A 16,005-nucleotide genomic window follows, 5' to 3' on the forward strand; every position below is an offset into this window, starting at 1 on the left:
GCTGAGACGTGCAGCAGCTGCCCATCCCACAGCAGCAGGTTTGGCAGAAGATGAAGGGCAATGAATATTCTTTCCAATTTTTTCCAGCATTGTTCGTTTCAGTGCTCAGAGCCCAGGAGGAGTCACATGGGCCCACGTTTCTGCAGGTCCCTGAGGGGAGCTCCCCCTTCCACCTTTAGTGGGGTGTGCTGGGTCGGGTTGGTGTGAGTCACAGGGTGCTGGTCCTGCACTGCACAGGTTTGTTCCCCCCAGCTTTGGTCCTGCACTGACATGGTTTTGTTTTCTCCTTCAGATTAGAGTGTGTATGCTCTCGGTACACGGTAACGGCCTCAGGTAAGAGTGACACTTCCCACAGGCCCCTCTGCTCCTGCTGCTCTTCATCACTAACAGCTCTCCTTCCCCTCCTCTGCTCCATGGTCAGCTCTACCCCAGTGCTCCATGTTGGCCTCAAGCCTGCTCTGCTCTGCCTCTGTGCTCTGTGCATGCCCCCTGCACACAACCCAGCAATCAATGCCGGCTGGCCCCGATACTGCTGCGTGTGTGTGATACCAAGCCCCACAAGCACTGGCCAGTAATAAACCCCGTACATGATAAAGATGCCCGAAATAAATGCGTGCCAGCACAGCCAACACCCGCGGGTGGTAAAAAACGTCCCATACACGGTTAATCACTCCCACCAGCCAATACAGATCCCACTCACAATAAAGATGCCGGAAATAATGCGCGACGCTCCCGCCAACATCCGCGTGCGGTAACAACCTCCCGTACGCGGTAATGGCGCCTGCGTGCGATAACGCATTCCCGCCATCCGCGTGCGGTAACGCATTCCCGCCACCCGCGTGCGGTAACGCATTCCCGCCATCCGCGTACGGTACTGCTGGTGAAGAAGAGGGAAAAAAATCCATAATGCAGATTACCGCGATCACACAGCGTATTCCCATCCGCGTACGCTCATGGCGGCCTCTTCCCGCGTACGGTCATGGCGGCCTCTTCCCGCGTACGCTCATGGCCGCCTTCTTCCGCGTACGCTCATACGCTCATGGCGGGCTCTTCCCGCGTACGCTCATACGCTCATGGCGTCCTTCGTCCGTGTACGGTCATGGCGGCCTCTTTCCGCGTACGCTCATGGCGGCCTCTTCCCGCGTACGCTCATGGCGTCCTTCTCCCGTGTACGCTCATGGCCGCCTCCTCCCGCGTACGGTCATACGCTCATGGCAGGCTCTTCCCGCGTACGCTCATACGCTCATGGCGTCCTTCTTCCGTGTACGCTCATGGCGGCCTCTTTCCGCGTACGCTCATGGCCGCCTTCTTCCGTGTACGCTCATGGCGTCCTTCTTCCGTGTACGCTCATGGCGGCCTCTTTCCGCGTACACTCATGGCCGCCTCTTCCCGCGTACGCTCATGGCGGCCTCTTCCCGCGTACGCTCAATGATTCCCGTACGCGGGGTTTTTTTTGTTTTGTTTTTTTTTTTAAAGTCATACAATGTTTTGGAGTCCCACAATCCATATGTTGTTGTGTTGGGTTTTGTTGTTTTTTTGGTTTTTTTTTTTTTTTTTGAGTCATGTAATGTTTTGCATTCCCGCCATCCGTACGCGGATGTGTTTCGTTTCCCGCCATCCGTACGCGGTAATCCTTCCCGTACGCGGTTGTAGCTTCCCGCGATAGACACCTGGTAATTTTTTTTTTTTTTTTTTTTTTTAAAACTTCTGAGCTGCTTCAGCCTTTGCATTTTGAGAGAACTTTATTATTTTGACCATCTGCCATCCTGCCTCACTGCAGGAATGTCAAGCACAACACCTCCCTCGCAGCCCTTCCCTCCTCCATACTTTCCTCCCCAGCCAATAGCACCACAGGTTTTGTTTTAATCCAAAATTGACAGCTCTGCATTTTTCACAGAAAATGCCTTTACAGGCTAAGTCACACTTTCCACCTTTTTTAAATGTGCTATTTCCCCTCAGCCAGTTTTCTCAAAGCACCAATCTGGTCAGTCGGGGCTGTCTTTGAGATGCAAACGCAGCGCCGAAGGCAGGCGGAGGGGTTCACACTTGGGGCTGTGCTGCTGCTCTTCACTGCTGCTTTCTTCACTCACTCAAACTCCCAGAGCTGCTCGGGCAGATGCTCAGCTCACACCTCACCTTGGACGTGCAGCCAGGGTGAGTCTTTGTCCTCAGACAGCAGCGAAGGCGTGGCCGTGTCCCCACCTGTCCTGCAACGACAGTGCCCTGCTCACCTGTGCCCGAGATGTCCCTGTGCTCTCCTTGCCCGGCTGTGGGGCTGTTCCTCCCTCCTACCTGTAATAAAATACTTGTGTTTACACGTCGGAAGAGAATTGCAACATGGTTTAAAAATACTGTTTCCTGAGGGAGCTGATGAAACACTGTTCCCCCGGGGAAATGCCAGGTCCAGCCCTCAGGAGCAGGGCAGGGCGTCTCCCTCACAGCAGCTGCACCTGCTTTTGGTCATTAGCATCTCACTTAATGACCATGTGCTCACCTGTTCCCCCTCAGCCAGCCTCTGGGGAACAACCAACAAATGACTCCACTCAACAACAAAGCATAACCCCCATACCCACAGACCTTTCCCCAGTGGTGACCGTAAGCCATTAGTAACAAGGGTACCTGTTATGTAGTAGACGAAATCCTGATTCTTTAGGATTTTTCCAGAGGTTAAGGCACTTTCCAGGCAGAGTTCTGTGCCAGCCCTCGTGCTGGGAGTGCTTGTTTCCAGCTCTCTGTAACAGGCCAAATAAAGAAGAGCAGTTTAATGACACGCAGCAAAAACCAGTTTTCTGTCACCCACACAGAACTATTTTTTTGTTGGCAGGATGGGAGCTTCGTGCCTCCCTCCTTAGGGGGCTCTTGGCGCCCTGAGAACCATGGGGGGCTGTGCAGATCCAAAGGGGGTGATGCTGGGGGCTCAGTACTCACCTGGACACTGACATCCCCTCACAGCCTCGCTGCTCCTCACTTCCGCGAGCTGCCAAAGAGAAATCGCTGATTTCTCTGGGAATCGCCGTGCCTTCAGCTGCCTGGAGCAAATTCCCCCTCTGGAGCTCCAGTTCACGGGAGTGCCCTGCAGGAGAGGCTGGCAGGAGGCGAGGGGAGGGGCTGAGTGGTTATTCTGGGGGGGGACAGGCTCTTTTGTCCTGACCTGGCTTTCCCTGCCCTCTCTGTTTTGCAGGCTGCCTCACCAAGCAGTGCCCTGACTGCCAGCCCTGCTGTGGAGCTGCTGGAGCCACCCTCGCTGCCACGTGTCCCCAGGAGCAGGGGCCCTGCCACGTGTCCCCTGGGCACGGCACCCACCGGCGGCCCTGCAGCACACGTCACGACAGGCACCTCTGGGTGAAGGGGCCAGGAGAGGGCTTCCCTCTCTGAAATGGCCTTGGCCCAGTCTGCACACACGTGGCTGTCACCTGTGTCACCATCACGCCGCACTGGGCACAGGTGCCGCAGCCAGAGGCTGTGAACCAGCACAGAAAGCAGTTATTTAATGTACCCTGAGAGCATCACTTCAGTCATTCCAAGCAGCACTTACCTGTGCATTAGGGAATTCCTTCTCAAGAGGGGTTTTCCTGTGACTAGGTAGCCAGTGTCGCCTGCTGGAGCACAGGTGGACGAGGGAGGAGCTCTCCAGTCGGTGCTGTCACCTTTCTGTGCTGTGTGAGATGGCTGTGCACTGGACCTGCTCCCTAGAGAAACAAAAATTAGCAAATCCCTTTGAGAAGAGCAAAAGCCACACTCCTGCCATGACCCCTTGCCAGCACAGTGTGAAGAACTGAGTAACCCCCTCACCTCATCCCAGCAGGCTGTGACCTGTCTCTGGCCAGAGGACAGCACAGCTGAAGGCTTCGGAGGGTCCTCCTGGCACCTGCTGCAGTGAGCAGAGCTCGTGTTGGCACTAGCTGCTGTGTCTTGGTACAGATGTCTTAAGCTGATGGGGTGAAAATTTTTATAGTTAAAACCCTGGTATTTTAAAGTAACAGAAATCTGAGATCCAGCAGCCACAGAGCCGTGTCCTGCTGCAGCTTGGCTGCTCCTGGGCACACACACCTCCCAACAGAATGGGAGCTGCTTTAAGCAAAGGGATTGTGGTTTTTGGGAAATGCCCCGTTGGGCCCCCATTTGTTTTTGCACTTACACTTGGTGTTATGGCCATCTGTCCATCTGACAGCACCTGGCCAGGGGCCACCCTGTGCCTGTGGGGCACATTCCAGCTATGGCCAGTGATCCCGAGGTGGCCCTTGGGCTCTGCTGTGCTCTCTGTGCCCAAGGGGCAGCAGCTCAGCCCCAGTGCCCAACAGGAACTCACCTGGTGCAGCTGGAGGAAGGAGCCTCTGTCACTGGGGGCTTGGACAACCGGTTGGACTTTCTGCCTCACAGTTTGGTTTTGGTTTTGCTTTCTATTGATCTTCTGTCTGTGAAGGAACCTAGAAAATGAGACATGTATTTTAATTTATTTTGCATTCAGGGCTGGACAGGCAAGGCTGTCTGGCACTTAGTAGTTATCCAATAGCTGGTCTGAAACAATTTCAAAGGCATCCTTCTGAGTAAGGAGCACTTTCTCCTTAGAGCAATATGTATGTATGTACCTCTAATTCAGGGAAGATTTAAGACATCAGTGAAAGGCGTGTTTTCCTGATGTCAAAAACTATTACTTTGTATAAACTCCGCTGTGGTTTTGCACCCCGAGCTGGATGCCGAAGCCGCTGTGTTACCCCCCCACGATGAAAGTGTCTTTGCTCCCAATAAAGTTTGTCCCCGAGCAATAGAAGGCGGTACCTGTGTGCTGTGTGTGGCTGGCGCTGCAGCTGCGGTGACGCCGGCGGTGCTGGGCTGGCTCACGGGGCACAGGGACAGCCCTGCTGGACACGGCTCCTGTCCCTCTCTGCAGGAACTGCCAGCGGGTGCAGGGCAGGCAGCAGCGATCCCAGGAGTGCCCTTGAGGAGCTCACGCCACGCTGTGACCGACACGGGGGCACCCACGGGCCCCCCGTGGCAGCAGGGTCATTACTCACCCTGAAGGGTGGCAGCTCCTGCCAGCCCTGCCTTGCCCACGGCCCCAAGCACAGAGACACAGCTTTGGGGCCCCCAGAAGCCACTGTCCATAACCTGCTTCCCTGCAACACCTCATGGCCCAACCACCCACAAACAAGAGGTTTTTAGTGCTGATTTCCTCCTCTACGCAGACATTCCTTCAGCAAATGCAGGGGGATGCACACAATAATAATGATGCCTAAAATGACAAAGGAAATGTCCTTTCCTTTGCTCAAGAGCCACAGTAAAGTCCTCTCCTGAGTTGCTTTCAGGTGCCCTGAGCAGACATGGAGAGTGACTCGAGGCAGCTGCAGACAGAGGTGCCTTTGCACAAGTGCACACACTGAGGAGCTGCTGGCAGCCCTGCTTCCAGCCACCCCTTCCAGCCGTGTGTCCCACTGCCCTGGCCAGAGGGCACGATGCTCCCACACCGATGGGGGCCTGGCACTGGCACCCCAGGGGACACAGCCCCATGGCACCCCCAGCCCTGCACCCGTGGCAGCAGGCAAAGAAATGGCATTACAAATAATTTACTAAATTAAATATTATATGGACTAGTTTGCACTTACATTGGAGTCCCAGAATGGACTGTGGTGGAAAGGAACTGAAAGCTCATCTCACTGCACCCCTGCCAGGGCAGGGACACCTCCCACTGTCCCAGGCTGCTCCAGCCCCAGTGTCCAACCTGGCCTTGGGCACTGCCAGGGATCCAGGGGCAGCCACAGCTGCTCTGGGCACCCTGTGCCAGCCCTGCCCACCCTCACAGCCAAGAATTTCCTCCCAAGATCCCCTCTAATGATACCTTCCTTCAGCTTTAGAAGGATGCCTAACATTTTTTACAAACATTTGTTACAAGCATGATCTTATTCCTACACCTCTTAATATGCTCTCTGTAACTACAGAAAATATATTAGGGATCTCATCTTATGCTCTATATATGATAGAGTATTTCAAATTACGTATCTAATATTTGATGTTATGCTTGTCTGTATATTTCTATTAGCTAGAGTATATGTTATAGATATTAAATACACACAAATACAATGTGTATATATTACATTAAGAAAAGTATATGCAATCTGTGATCTATAATCTAGGTATAAAACAAGGTATATACTGTCATATGCACTATATACTATACAAGGTATTATATCATATATGCACTATATGTTGTATCTTATTGATACCTGGTTTTGAATATCAAATATTGACTATACAGGTAATAATTTTACCCAAAAATTGGTTGTAGGTTACATGAATACAACATATTACCTTTAAATTATATGTGTGTATCTACATAGGCACACATCCCTGGTATATATTTTACCTGTGTGTACATATCATGACATAAACTATAACATTATTTTGCTAACTGCAATCCTGTGTGCATTTATAAATGCATAAATATATGAATTTAATATATTTAATATATATTTAATGTATTAAATATATAATATATATATATAATATATTGCCAGGTGTGCACACACACAAGCACCTACACTCTGTGCACTCTCCACAGCACACAGATCCTGGCTGTCAGACAAGTGTTCCATTATATCAACATTGGTCATGTATCAGTAATTATATATAATGCACAGATGATATTATATACTGTAGATAATACATTTAATATATATTATATATGGTAATATATAACAGACATATACTAGCACCTACTCTATAATAGAATATGCTTTGATATAACACATGTAATATATTATACACTACCTACATATTCTGAAGTCTACTTATATAGATCAGCTATATAGAATATACTGCTGTGAAAGGAATCTATTTTTTAAATTTGTTTTATCACAGAATCCTAGATTAGTTTGGGTAAAGCTCATCTCATTCCAGCCCCCTGCCATGGGCACGGGCACCTTCCACTATCCCAGGTTGCTCCAAATCCCATCCAACCTGGCCTTGGACACTTCAGGGATCCAGGAGCAAATACAAAATACCATTTGCTGGATGTAAAAAATTCTGATTTTCTGCTGTGTGTGACTAAACCAAAACCTCCTACCTCAGACACCCCCAACTGTAACATCATTTTCCTCAAATTACTCATTGAACCGGTGTTGCACTACAGGCAATTTCCCTCTAAAAAACTGTAAAATGAGCCAATAAAAACCCCGTGGTCCCATACCCTGAGAAAGCAGGCCGTGTTTTAAGCTGCAGCTGAGCCATGCTGCTGTGCCCACGCAGAGCCTTTGCTCTGCTGAAACCCTCCCCACTCCCCAAGGAAGGCTGAGAAGCCTCAGCAGAGCACCAGAGCTGGGAAAGGACTGGGCTGTCAGAGCTGCGAGGGGGCTTTATTGGAGCTTACAGAGAGGGGGTCTCTTCTCAGGGGGATGGAAGGGGAGGTTTGAGTGCACCTGCCTGCTGCGGTGCTGTCCCCGTTCCCGGATGGGAGGATGTGCTCCTAGGAGGGTCCCTGTGCCGGGCTGGGGCTCCTCCTGCCTCCACCGTGCCCGGCTCTGCCCAGCGCCTCTCCCTGGCTGCCTGCGGGGAGAGAACAGCACGGTCAGAGCAGCCCAGCACGGTCAGAGCAGCCCAGCACGGTCAGAGCAGCCCAGAACCTGGAGACATCGGCACAGGAGAGAAGCCAGCCTGGCTGTGGAGCCGGTACCGCAGGACAGCCCACGCCTGGCAGGTCTCAGCTCAGCGATTCATGCATCAAACGTTGCCACAGACGGGCCTTTGTAACGTGGACCGTAAATGGAAGGGTCTGAGGTGTTTAACGCCACGTGCAGGATGCACCTGCACACCCGGATCCTTCACCAAGGGGAGCTGCCTGGGTGCTCCAGGGAACTGCTGTTCCTCCCAGCCCAAAACACTCACCACAAGCCAGCACTCCTGACCCGGGAGCAATGGGGCTGGAGGTGTGCTGGCACTCTGCAGGCCCCACAGAAATACCTGTGACTCCATGAGCCATTTCCCAGCTCATCAACAGCAACGCCTCTTTTTAAACAGGCTTGTGTTGGTACCAAACCTTGCAAAAACCTTCCCTAGCGACAAGCAGCCTCCAGAGCAGCTTGGCCCAGCTCTGAGCCCACGGGGCAGGGATGGTGTCCCTGCTGCAGTTCTCAGGACCCTGCAGGTTCCTCTATCTTTCCTCTATCTCTCCCAGCTCCGTTCCCAGAGCGCACATTTGCTCTCGGTGTGCTCAGGGAGGAGGAAGGCTCCGGCACAGCAAACCCCTGTGCCCGAAGGCACAGGGCGTGAGCAGCCTCTGTGCCAGCTGCCTGCACCGCGTCACGTCTGGGGCAGGATCCGAGCCCTCCGTGGTGCCCCAAGCTGTTGGTGCTGCATGCACCGGGAGCCAGCAGCAGGGGCTTTGTTAGCTGACAGCAGGAGGCTTTGTTTGCACAGCGCTGGCCGCCCGTGCTGCCAGGACGTGGCACCCACCAGGCAACACCTGCATTCCCAGGGGCTGCCATGGGAGCTCTCCTGGGCCAGCCACCGAGCCACACGGGGGCTGGGCACTTCACAGAGCAGAGAGCCGGTGCCAGGCAGGGACTGGAGAGGGACAGGGACTGATCATCCCCAAAATACTGTCCCCGAAGGATGCTGGTGTGAGTGGGAGGCTCTGTGACCTGGCAGGCAGTGCAATGCCCTTCACTGCCAGCTGGAAAGAGATGGAAAACCATCGGGGGTGATGCCAATGGCTCCCTGTAAAACCCCTCGGGCACTCGGGGCTCACCCTCACAAGGAACCTCTCCAGAAACCCCTCGGGCAGTTGGGAGCTCATCCTGACAAGGGCCCTGCAGTGCAGACCAGGGGAGGAGAAAAGCAGCAGACACAAAGGCACAGCAGCTCTGCCCAGGCTGCTGCGGCCCGGGGATGCCAAAAGAAAGAAAATGACGCCCCTTTGACAGGATGTTTGTGAACAGAGCCAGTTCCAGTGTACTCCACTGCCACCTCTCCTTACTCCTCCCCAGTACAGGTCTCCACTAATCACCTTTTCTGCTCAGCAGATGCAACACATCCGTGCCGATGGTTACCCACACAGCTCAAAACGCCTGGGGAATTCTGGCCCTCAAAAATTCCCACTGATTCTTAGCAGGACAGACACGGATTTTACTCGACTGTTAGGAAATGGACAGCGGTACGAAGCTGTTGTTTTGTGGCCTGTGGGTGCCACAGGCTTTGAGCACGGATTTCAGCAGGGACGCTGCTGTGACAGTGTGGATGGAGCCATTAGGCTTGTCTGGAGGATGTGCCGGGCATCGCTCTGGAAATGGTGTCCAGTGGCCCGAGAGGACGGCCGTGTGTGTTGGCAAAGTCCCCTCGGGGAGCAGCGAGCCCGCTCCACGGACAGCTGCCACACCGTCTGCGACAGCCCAGGAGCTGGGGCTTTCCAGGGCCAGGGAAGCCAGGAAAGGCAAAACTGCACCTCTTGCCAGGCAGGCTTTGCTGCCTGTGTCTCTCGGGCTATGCTCTTTTCCAGTGTATTGATTTACAGCTAAAACCACAGCTTTGCCTAGGTCTGCAGTCAGCCCTGGAACTACCAAGTTGGTTTCCTAGGAATCAAGAGAGCAGAAACGTACCCATACACCGGTACTGTTCAGCCTGACTGAACAAGGAAAAAAAAAAACCCAAAAAGCAAACAAATCTCTCTCTAGAAAGATGTTCTTTATCTACAACCTTTGCTTTATCATAAAATAACCAGCCAGTTCCTGGGAAACTTTCCTCCAGGAAGCTCCACCACCTGCCTTTCCCACAGTAAATCAGCCTTTAGGTGAGAAAAGATGGCAGGAAGAGGCTGGAAACCTCTTCCAGGCAGCCAAAAAGCACTGCTACCCCAAGACAGAGCAGCCCCCGTGCCCACACCAAGCCCTCGCATTCACCAGTTTGGGAGCAGGGACTTGCTCTTGGGGCTGCCAAGCAGATTTGCATGCAGTGAGGTTGGCTCTGTACCTGCTCCTGCTGGCCAAGGGGGAGATCGTACAGGTGCACACAACACCTGTCCGTGAGACGGGTTTCACAGACCCAGCACGCACCTTCCCCCTTTACACAGATTTTTTACAACAGTTCTGACCAAACCCGGCAGATTCCCACGTACAAACACAAGCCCTGCAGAGAGACCTGGCTGCACGGTTATGTGTACATCCGTAGGTACAGCTACCGGAGGATGCTGCAGAAACCCGACTGCAGGGCACAAGGAGCACGCAGGAGCCCTGCCAGGAAGCAGAGCAATGCCTGGCCTTGCTTGTGCCAGGCTCTGTAGGATGCCCTGCTCTGCCGAGCGCCGAGCACACGCAGCAGCCGCCCAGCAAACGGCACAGCCCTCCCAGGCAGGGATTTCTGCAGGTTCTGCGCTTACAGCTGCTCCCTCTCCTCGGGCTTGCCCCGAAACACCTTCCAGGGAAGGTCCCTGGCAGCTGCCCCCGGGGCCGGCCAGGGGACCGCCGTGCTCAGGGGACAGCCTTCCCCCCGAGCAGCCACGCCGCACCTCGCTCTTCTCCTCCTCCCTTTAATTCCTTTTTAATTAATCTCACCAAACGGCGCAGAGCAGGCTGGTGCCTATGGAGGCACCCTGCCAGCTGCAGTGCCGAGCCACTGGGGTGCCAGCCCCCCACCCCGGCCCCCAGGGATAAAGAAGAAGGAAGGGGTGGGGGCACGCTTGAATTTGAAAATATTTTATTTGAATAGTAAATAATTATACAGTTGAAACAGTTCTATCGAAGCACTCTATAAATAGCTAACAGTTAAGAAAATAATGTGTGTAGAAAAAGAGATTGCATCTAAAAGTAAGAGCTGTTGGTTGCACGGGATAAAATGGTTAAGATCATGTGTTATTCTAGGTATAAAAGTTAAAACCTTTTTAGCAGATCTCTTAAGAAAAAAAGATCTTCTAAAACGCACAGTGAAATGGCAGGCGGGGAGACAAAAAAGCGCATTAGAATATCTGCAATCAAATAATATCAATCTTCATAATTAATATAAATAAATAACGAATAAATAACATAATTACTCAAACCAACATATACAGATAGACAACTCATGAGCTACCTTAGTAAGGGCAAAAACGAACAGAAACAGAAAGTTGGCATGTCACAGTTAAGGCAGTTTCTACAGCATTTTCTGGAGACCATCAACAGCAGAGTCAAGGCATTTGTGGCTACACTAAAGGAAACGCTTGTTTCTCTCGAGCAGTTTGTTCACATCGATAAAAACCAAGGCAAAGGAACAAAATTAAAAAAAAAAAAAATTAAAAAAGAAAAAAAAAAAAAAAGAAAAAAAAAAGAAGAAAAAAAGAAGAGAGATAGACCCCGGGAAGGTAAGTGTAAAGCCAGATTCCAGCAGGTCACAAGCTGTATTAAAGCTAATCGTGTGGCGGCCCCGGGGGAGCGGCGCGGGGCGGCGGGGAAGGCACGGGCGGCTCAGCAGGCGGGGCGCAGCGGCACCTGGAGCAGGATGACCTGCCGGTTCTCCGACGGGTGGCACTTGTTGATGTGCCGGGTGAGGCCGGGAGAGCTGTAGAAGGTGGCCGGGCAGTACTTGCAGGGGAAGACCTGGGCGGCGTGCAGGAGGCGCAGGTGCCGCTCCTGGCTGCTCTTGCTGGGGAAGGTCTCCCCGCAGACGGGGCAGAGGCGGCACTCGGCGGCGGGCGGCTCCTCGGCGCTGGGCTCCGGGGCCGCCGCGGCTGCCGGTGCCGTCGCGGCTGCCGGCGCGGCGTGCCCCAGCAGGTGCTTGCGCAGGTAGGCTTGCCGGCGGAACCGCTTGGCGCAGCGGGGACACTCGAAGAGCCCCTCCTCGGAGCCCGCCTCCGAGGCTCCGCCGGGGCTCGGCGTGTCCCGCTCGCTGCCGCTGCCGCCGCTCGCCTCCTTCGGCGTCTCCTCGGCCGGCGCCGGGCTCGGGCCCGCGGCCGGTGCTCGGCCCGCCTCGGGGCCGCTCTTGGTGGCGGGCGGACGCGGTTTGTGCCAGCGGCGGTGGGAGGCGAGGTTGGCGGGGCAGGAGAAGACCTTGTCGCACTCGGGGCAGCGGTACTCCACCCGGACGATGCGGGAGCAGCGGTGCTGCGCCAGCGCGAAGGGGTCCCCGTACTCCTCCTTGCAGAGCTGGCAGATGAACTCGCCCAGCGGACGGGCGCAGCCGCCCCGCGCCTTGGCCGGCGCTTCCACCGGGCCCTCCTTGATGCGCAGCCCCAGCACGGGCGAGGTGGTCACTTCGTCCTCGAAGGTCAGCTTGCGGATCGCCTTCGTCTTCTTGCCCGACGGAGCCTTCTGCCGCCCGGCTTCGGACGCGCCCGGCGGGCGCTTGGCGGGCAGCGGGCGGCCCGAGGCGGGCGGCGCGGCCGGGGCGGGCGGCGCGGGGGCCGCGCCGGGGCCGGGGTGGGCGGCGGGCGGCTCGGCGTGGCCGGCAGCGGCCCAGAGCTTGAGGTCGGCCGGGGCGAAGAGGATGGGGTCCATGGTGCCGGGCACGGCCGGCGCGGGGAAGGACTCGGCCGAGACGGGCGAGCCCAGGCTGAAGCCGCGCTCCAGGTACTTGTCCCTGCTGACGGGCCGCGTGGGGCTGTACAGCGCCTGCACGGCGGCATCGGGCGTCCCGAACGGCACCGGCGGCGGCGAGTCCCGCGGCGGGGGCGGCGGCGCGGCGGGGCAGGCGGGCGGCGGCGCGGCGCCGGCGGGGACCGGCGGGCCGGCGGCGGCCTCGCGGCAGCAGCGCGCCCGGTACGACACGGGGGTGGGCCGCCGGCTGCGCTTCACCAGGAAGCCCCGGGGCATCTTCGCGCCGGCTCCGGGCCGCCGGCGGCCGCGACGGAGGCTCCTCGCTCTGCTCGCGGCGCGGCCGCCGCCGCCTTTAAGCGGGCCGGGGCCATTGTTCGGGCCGGCGGCGGCGGCACGGGCCAATCAGCGGCGGCGGCGGCGGCGCGGCCGCACCTGAGCCCGGAGCGGCACACGCCCGGCCCCGCCCCCGCCCGCCCCGCGCCGCCCGCCCGGCACGCGCGGCCTTTGTGTGCCGCCCCCCGCTCCCGGGCCGCCCGCCAGCCCCGGCACGGAGCGCCGGCCGCTCTCGGCGGCCCGGCCGCCTGCGGGGACCGCGGAGTTCGGCGCGCGGGGAGGCCAAAGTGGCGCCGGTGGCGGCGGCACGGAGGGGAGCGGGGCTGCCCGCCGGGGGTGCAGCCCGGCGGCGGCGGCGGCGGCAGCAGGTGGCCAACGGCGGGTCCGCGCGAGCGGGAGGAATATCGAACGGGTCATCGGGGCCCGGCCGAGCCCGGCAAGCCCGCAAACGGAACAGCTCCGCGCCGCTGCGGGCAGGCGGAGCCACAGCCCCGGCCCGGTGGCAGCCGAACCTGTTACTCTGACCCTAACTCTAACCCTAACGGGTCCGGAACGGGCAGGGACGGCGACGGCGGCGCTCGGTTTCGGCCCGAAACGCCGCGCGGCGGGTCGGAGGCGCGGCGGCCGACGGGCAGAGGGTCCCCCTGTCCCCGCTCGCCGCGGTCTGCGTCCAAGCACAGGCGCCCGGCGCCGCCGAGGACGCGGCAGGTGCAGGGCGGCGGCGAGAGGCAGCCCCGGGCCGCGGCCCCGCTCCCGCAGCCCTTTGTCCGCGGCGGCGCGGGGCTGCGCGCGGGGCCGCCCGCAGGTGGCGGGACCGGGGGCGCGTGCGGGCAGCGCCGTCCCCGCCCCCCCCCCCCCGCCGGGCCCTTTGTGGGGGGCGCGGGGCACGCGGGCGGCACGCGAGCGAGCGGGGTCCCCCCCCCGAGCGCGCCTTTGTGCGCGCCATTAGCATAAAGCTGCGCGACCCTCGGCACAAAGGGCGGCGGGCCCCGCTCCCCCGGACACCCCCCCCGCCGGGCCGGCCCGGGCGGCGGGGGGGGTCGAGGGGCCGCCCCGCCCGCCCGCCCGGTGGGACAGGCGTGCGGCGGCGCGGGGCGGGGCGGGCGGGCGGCCCGCGGCGCATTAGCATACAGCTGCGGGCCCGCGGGCACGCGCCGCCGCCCCCCCGCCGGGACTGCGCACCGAGACCCCATCACCGATGGGGCTGCGCACCGAGACCCCAAATCACTGCCGGGGCTGCACACCGAGATCCCCAGTCACTGCCGGGGCTGCGCACCGAGACCCCATCACCGATGGGGCTCCGCACCGAGACCCCAAATCACTGCCGGGGCTGCACACTGAGACCCCAAATCACTGCCGGGACTGTACACCGAGACCCCAAATCACTGCCGAGACTGCACACTGAGACCCCATCACCGATGGGGCTCCGCACCGAGACCCCAAATCACTGCCGGGGCTGCACACCGAGACCCCGTCACTGCCAAGTTTCACACAAGAGCCCCCCGTCACTGCCGGGGCTGCACATCAAGACCCCAAATCACTGCCGGGGCTGCACATCAAGACCCCAAATCACTGCCGGGGCTGCACATCAAGACCCCAAATCGCTGCCGGGGGGTACACACTGAGACTCCCCCCCGCCCAACACTGCCATGGCTGCACACTGAGAGCCCCATCACTGCCTGGGGGTGCACACCGAGATCCCCCCCACCAGTGCCCGAGCCCCCGCTGCCGTGTCTCTTACCTGCAGCCGGCAGTCGGTACGGGTCGGTCGGGGCGTACATGGGCAGCTGGGCGCGGTGGCGGCGCAGGTAGCGCAGCACGGGCTCCCGCAGCGACGGCGGCCCGGGTCTGTGCTCAGGGCGCTGCTCGGCGCCGGGGGACACCTGCGGGGACAGAGCTGTCAGACACAGAACGCGACTCGGGGCACAGCCCGCACGCACACAGGGTCCCAAAACATCCTGAAAAACGTGTCGGGGCTGGGACACGGGGAGCACGGAGTGGGGCTCATACTGGCGGCACCGAGTGCACCCTGGGGCCGGTGATGCTCGACTGTTCCCCTCTCCCTCCCACAGGTGCCAGGGTTGTGTGGAACAAACCCGCGTGGAACAAACCCGCGTGGAACCTCTGGCTGTCCCCACACGGCCTGTCGGGAGGGGGGGTCTCGCAGAGGAATTCCGCACTCCGCCCCCCTCCGTGGCCGGTGTATGGACTGTGGCTTTGGAGCGAGCCTGGGCACGGCCCAGCTGCAGCCCGAGCAGCAGGCCATTATTCCTGCCGGACAAGCGCTGTTCCGGAAGGGCTGGCGCGGCACGTGTGCCCCCGGCGAGCGGCAGCAGGCGGCAGCTGATGGAGGTGCAGCCCCCCAGCCCAGCCCTGCCATCTGCATGTTTGCATCGCCGGAGCTGCACAAACACATGGCTGCGATCCCCCAGGGGTAAACACGCCCCGCGCTGCCAGGCCAGCCTCGGGTGACGGCTCCGGGCTCCTGCAAGGGCTGAACGCACGGCCCCTGGCCCCACAACACAACTGGCTTTGCCGAGCGCTTAGCGCTTCCATCAGCAAACGTCTCTGTAAATATTACCCCCGTTGCAGGACGCCGATGTCCACTTTCTCTAGAAACTAACCAGAAATACCCGACTTCTGTGCGCTTATGCCCACAGCTCTTAAACATCTCTTTCCCTCGTTTTTACACTTCATTAGTAATTTTTCTGCGTGCTGAAACAAGCTAGAATATGAGCAACAGGAGGCAAAGATAGTAGGTCTCTTACTTCATATAGAAATACAACCAGTCTTGAGGCATTTAAGAGATACTCCATGAGCACATGGTACCTACTCTGGATGTGGCAATGTGCCCAGAAGGAACACCCAGTGAAAACACAAATGGTGACATTTAGTAAATATAGTTAAAATCACCGTGAAAAAAAATAAAAGTCCAAAAAGCCAAATCCTCACTGAGATGTAGATGCCATCACCTATGTCCATAGGAACAATCCTGACTCACACAGAGCTGCTTCCAGTCCATGCAGGGAGACTCTCTGTGTCAGGACTAATGCCACAAAGACAGGGTAAAGCAAGTGAGTCCCTCATTTGTAGGGCTCAAATTTCCCTTTCTCTCAAGTTGTTCACACTTACAGCACGGGAAATATATTTGAATGATGGCAAGAAAAACACTTCACATCAG

The 16,005-nt window shown here is 57.7% G+C and overlaps 3 protein-coding genes across 3 annotated transcripts in view; 1 reads left to right on the forward strand and 2 right to left on the reverse strand.

Annotated features, from left to right (window-relative positions):
- The window catches only part of RALGAPA2 (Ral GTPase activating protein catalytic subunit alpha 2), a 106,546-nt gene extending 101,775 nt beyond the window's left edge, over positions 1–4,771 (forward strand). The window contains exons 40-41 of the mRNA XM_088160848.1: positions 293–333; positions 3,182–4,771. Of these exons, the coding sequence (XP_088016974.1) occupies positions 293–297 (5 nt within the window). The 3' untranslated portion in view covers positions 298–333; positions 3,182–4,771. The remainder of the gene's footprint in view (positions 1–292; positions 334–3,181) is intronic.
- Positions 1,724–16,005, reverse strand: part of CFAP61 (cilia and flagella associated protein 61) — a 91,010-nt gene continuing 76,728 nt past the window's right edge. Inside the window, exons 27-34 of the mRNA XM_088160849.1 lie at positions 14,566–14,707; positions 4,780–7,539; positions 4,310–4,427; positions 3,793–3,931; positions 3,536–3,715; positions 2,929–3,085; positions 2,620–2,732; positions 1,724–2,292 (exon numbers count right to left, since the gene is read on the reverse strand). Of these exons, the coding sequence (XP_088016975.1) occupies positions 7,460–7,539; positions 14,566–14,707 (222 nt within the window). The 3' untranslated portion in view covers positions 1,724–2,292; positions 2,620–2,732; positions 2,929–3,085; ... (2 more) ...; positions 4,310–4,427; positions 4,780–7,459. The remainder of the gene's footprint in view (positions 2,293–2,619; positions 2,733–2,928; positions 3,086–3,535; positions 3,716–3,792; positions 3,932–4,309; positions 4,428–4,779; positions 7,540–14,565; positions 14,708–16,005) is intronic.
- On the reverse strand, positions 10,664–12,767 carry INSM1 (INSM transcriptional repressor 1). Its single transcript, XM_088160850.1, has one exon. It carries the CDS (start codon positions 12,765–12,767, stop codon positions 11,424–11,426), a length of 1,344 nt encoding a protein of 447 aa, XP_088016976.1. The 3' UTR covers positions 10,664–11,423.

This window comes from Sturnus vulgaris, chromosome 3 (genome assembly GCF_052056855.1).
Source record: "Sturnus vulgaris isolate bStuVul1 chromosome 3, bStuVul1.hap1, whole genome shotgun sequence".
NCBI classification, from domain to species: domain Eukaryota; kingdom Metazoa; phylum Chordata; class Aves; order Passeriformes; family Sturnidae; genus Sturnus; species Sturnus vulgaris.

Coding starts and splice junctions, on each gene's coding strand:
- INSM1 (XM_088160850.1), bottom strand. CDS start 12,767: ATGCCCCGGGGCTTCCTGGTGAAGCGCAGCCGGCGGCCCACCCCCGTG.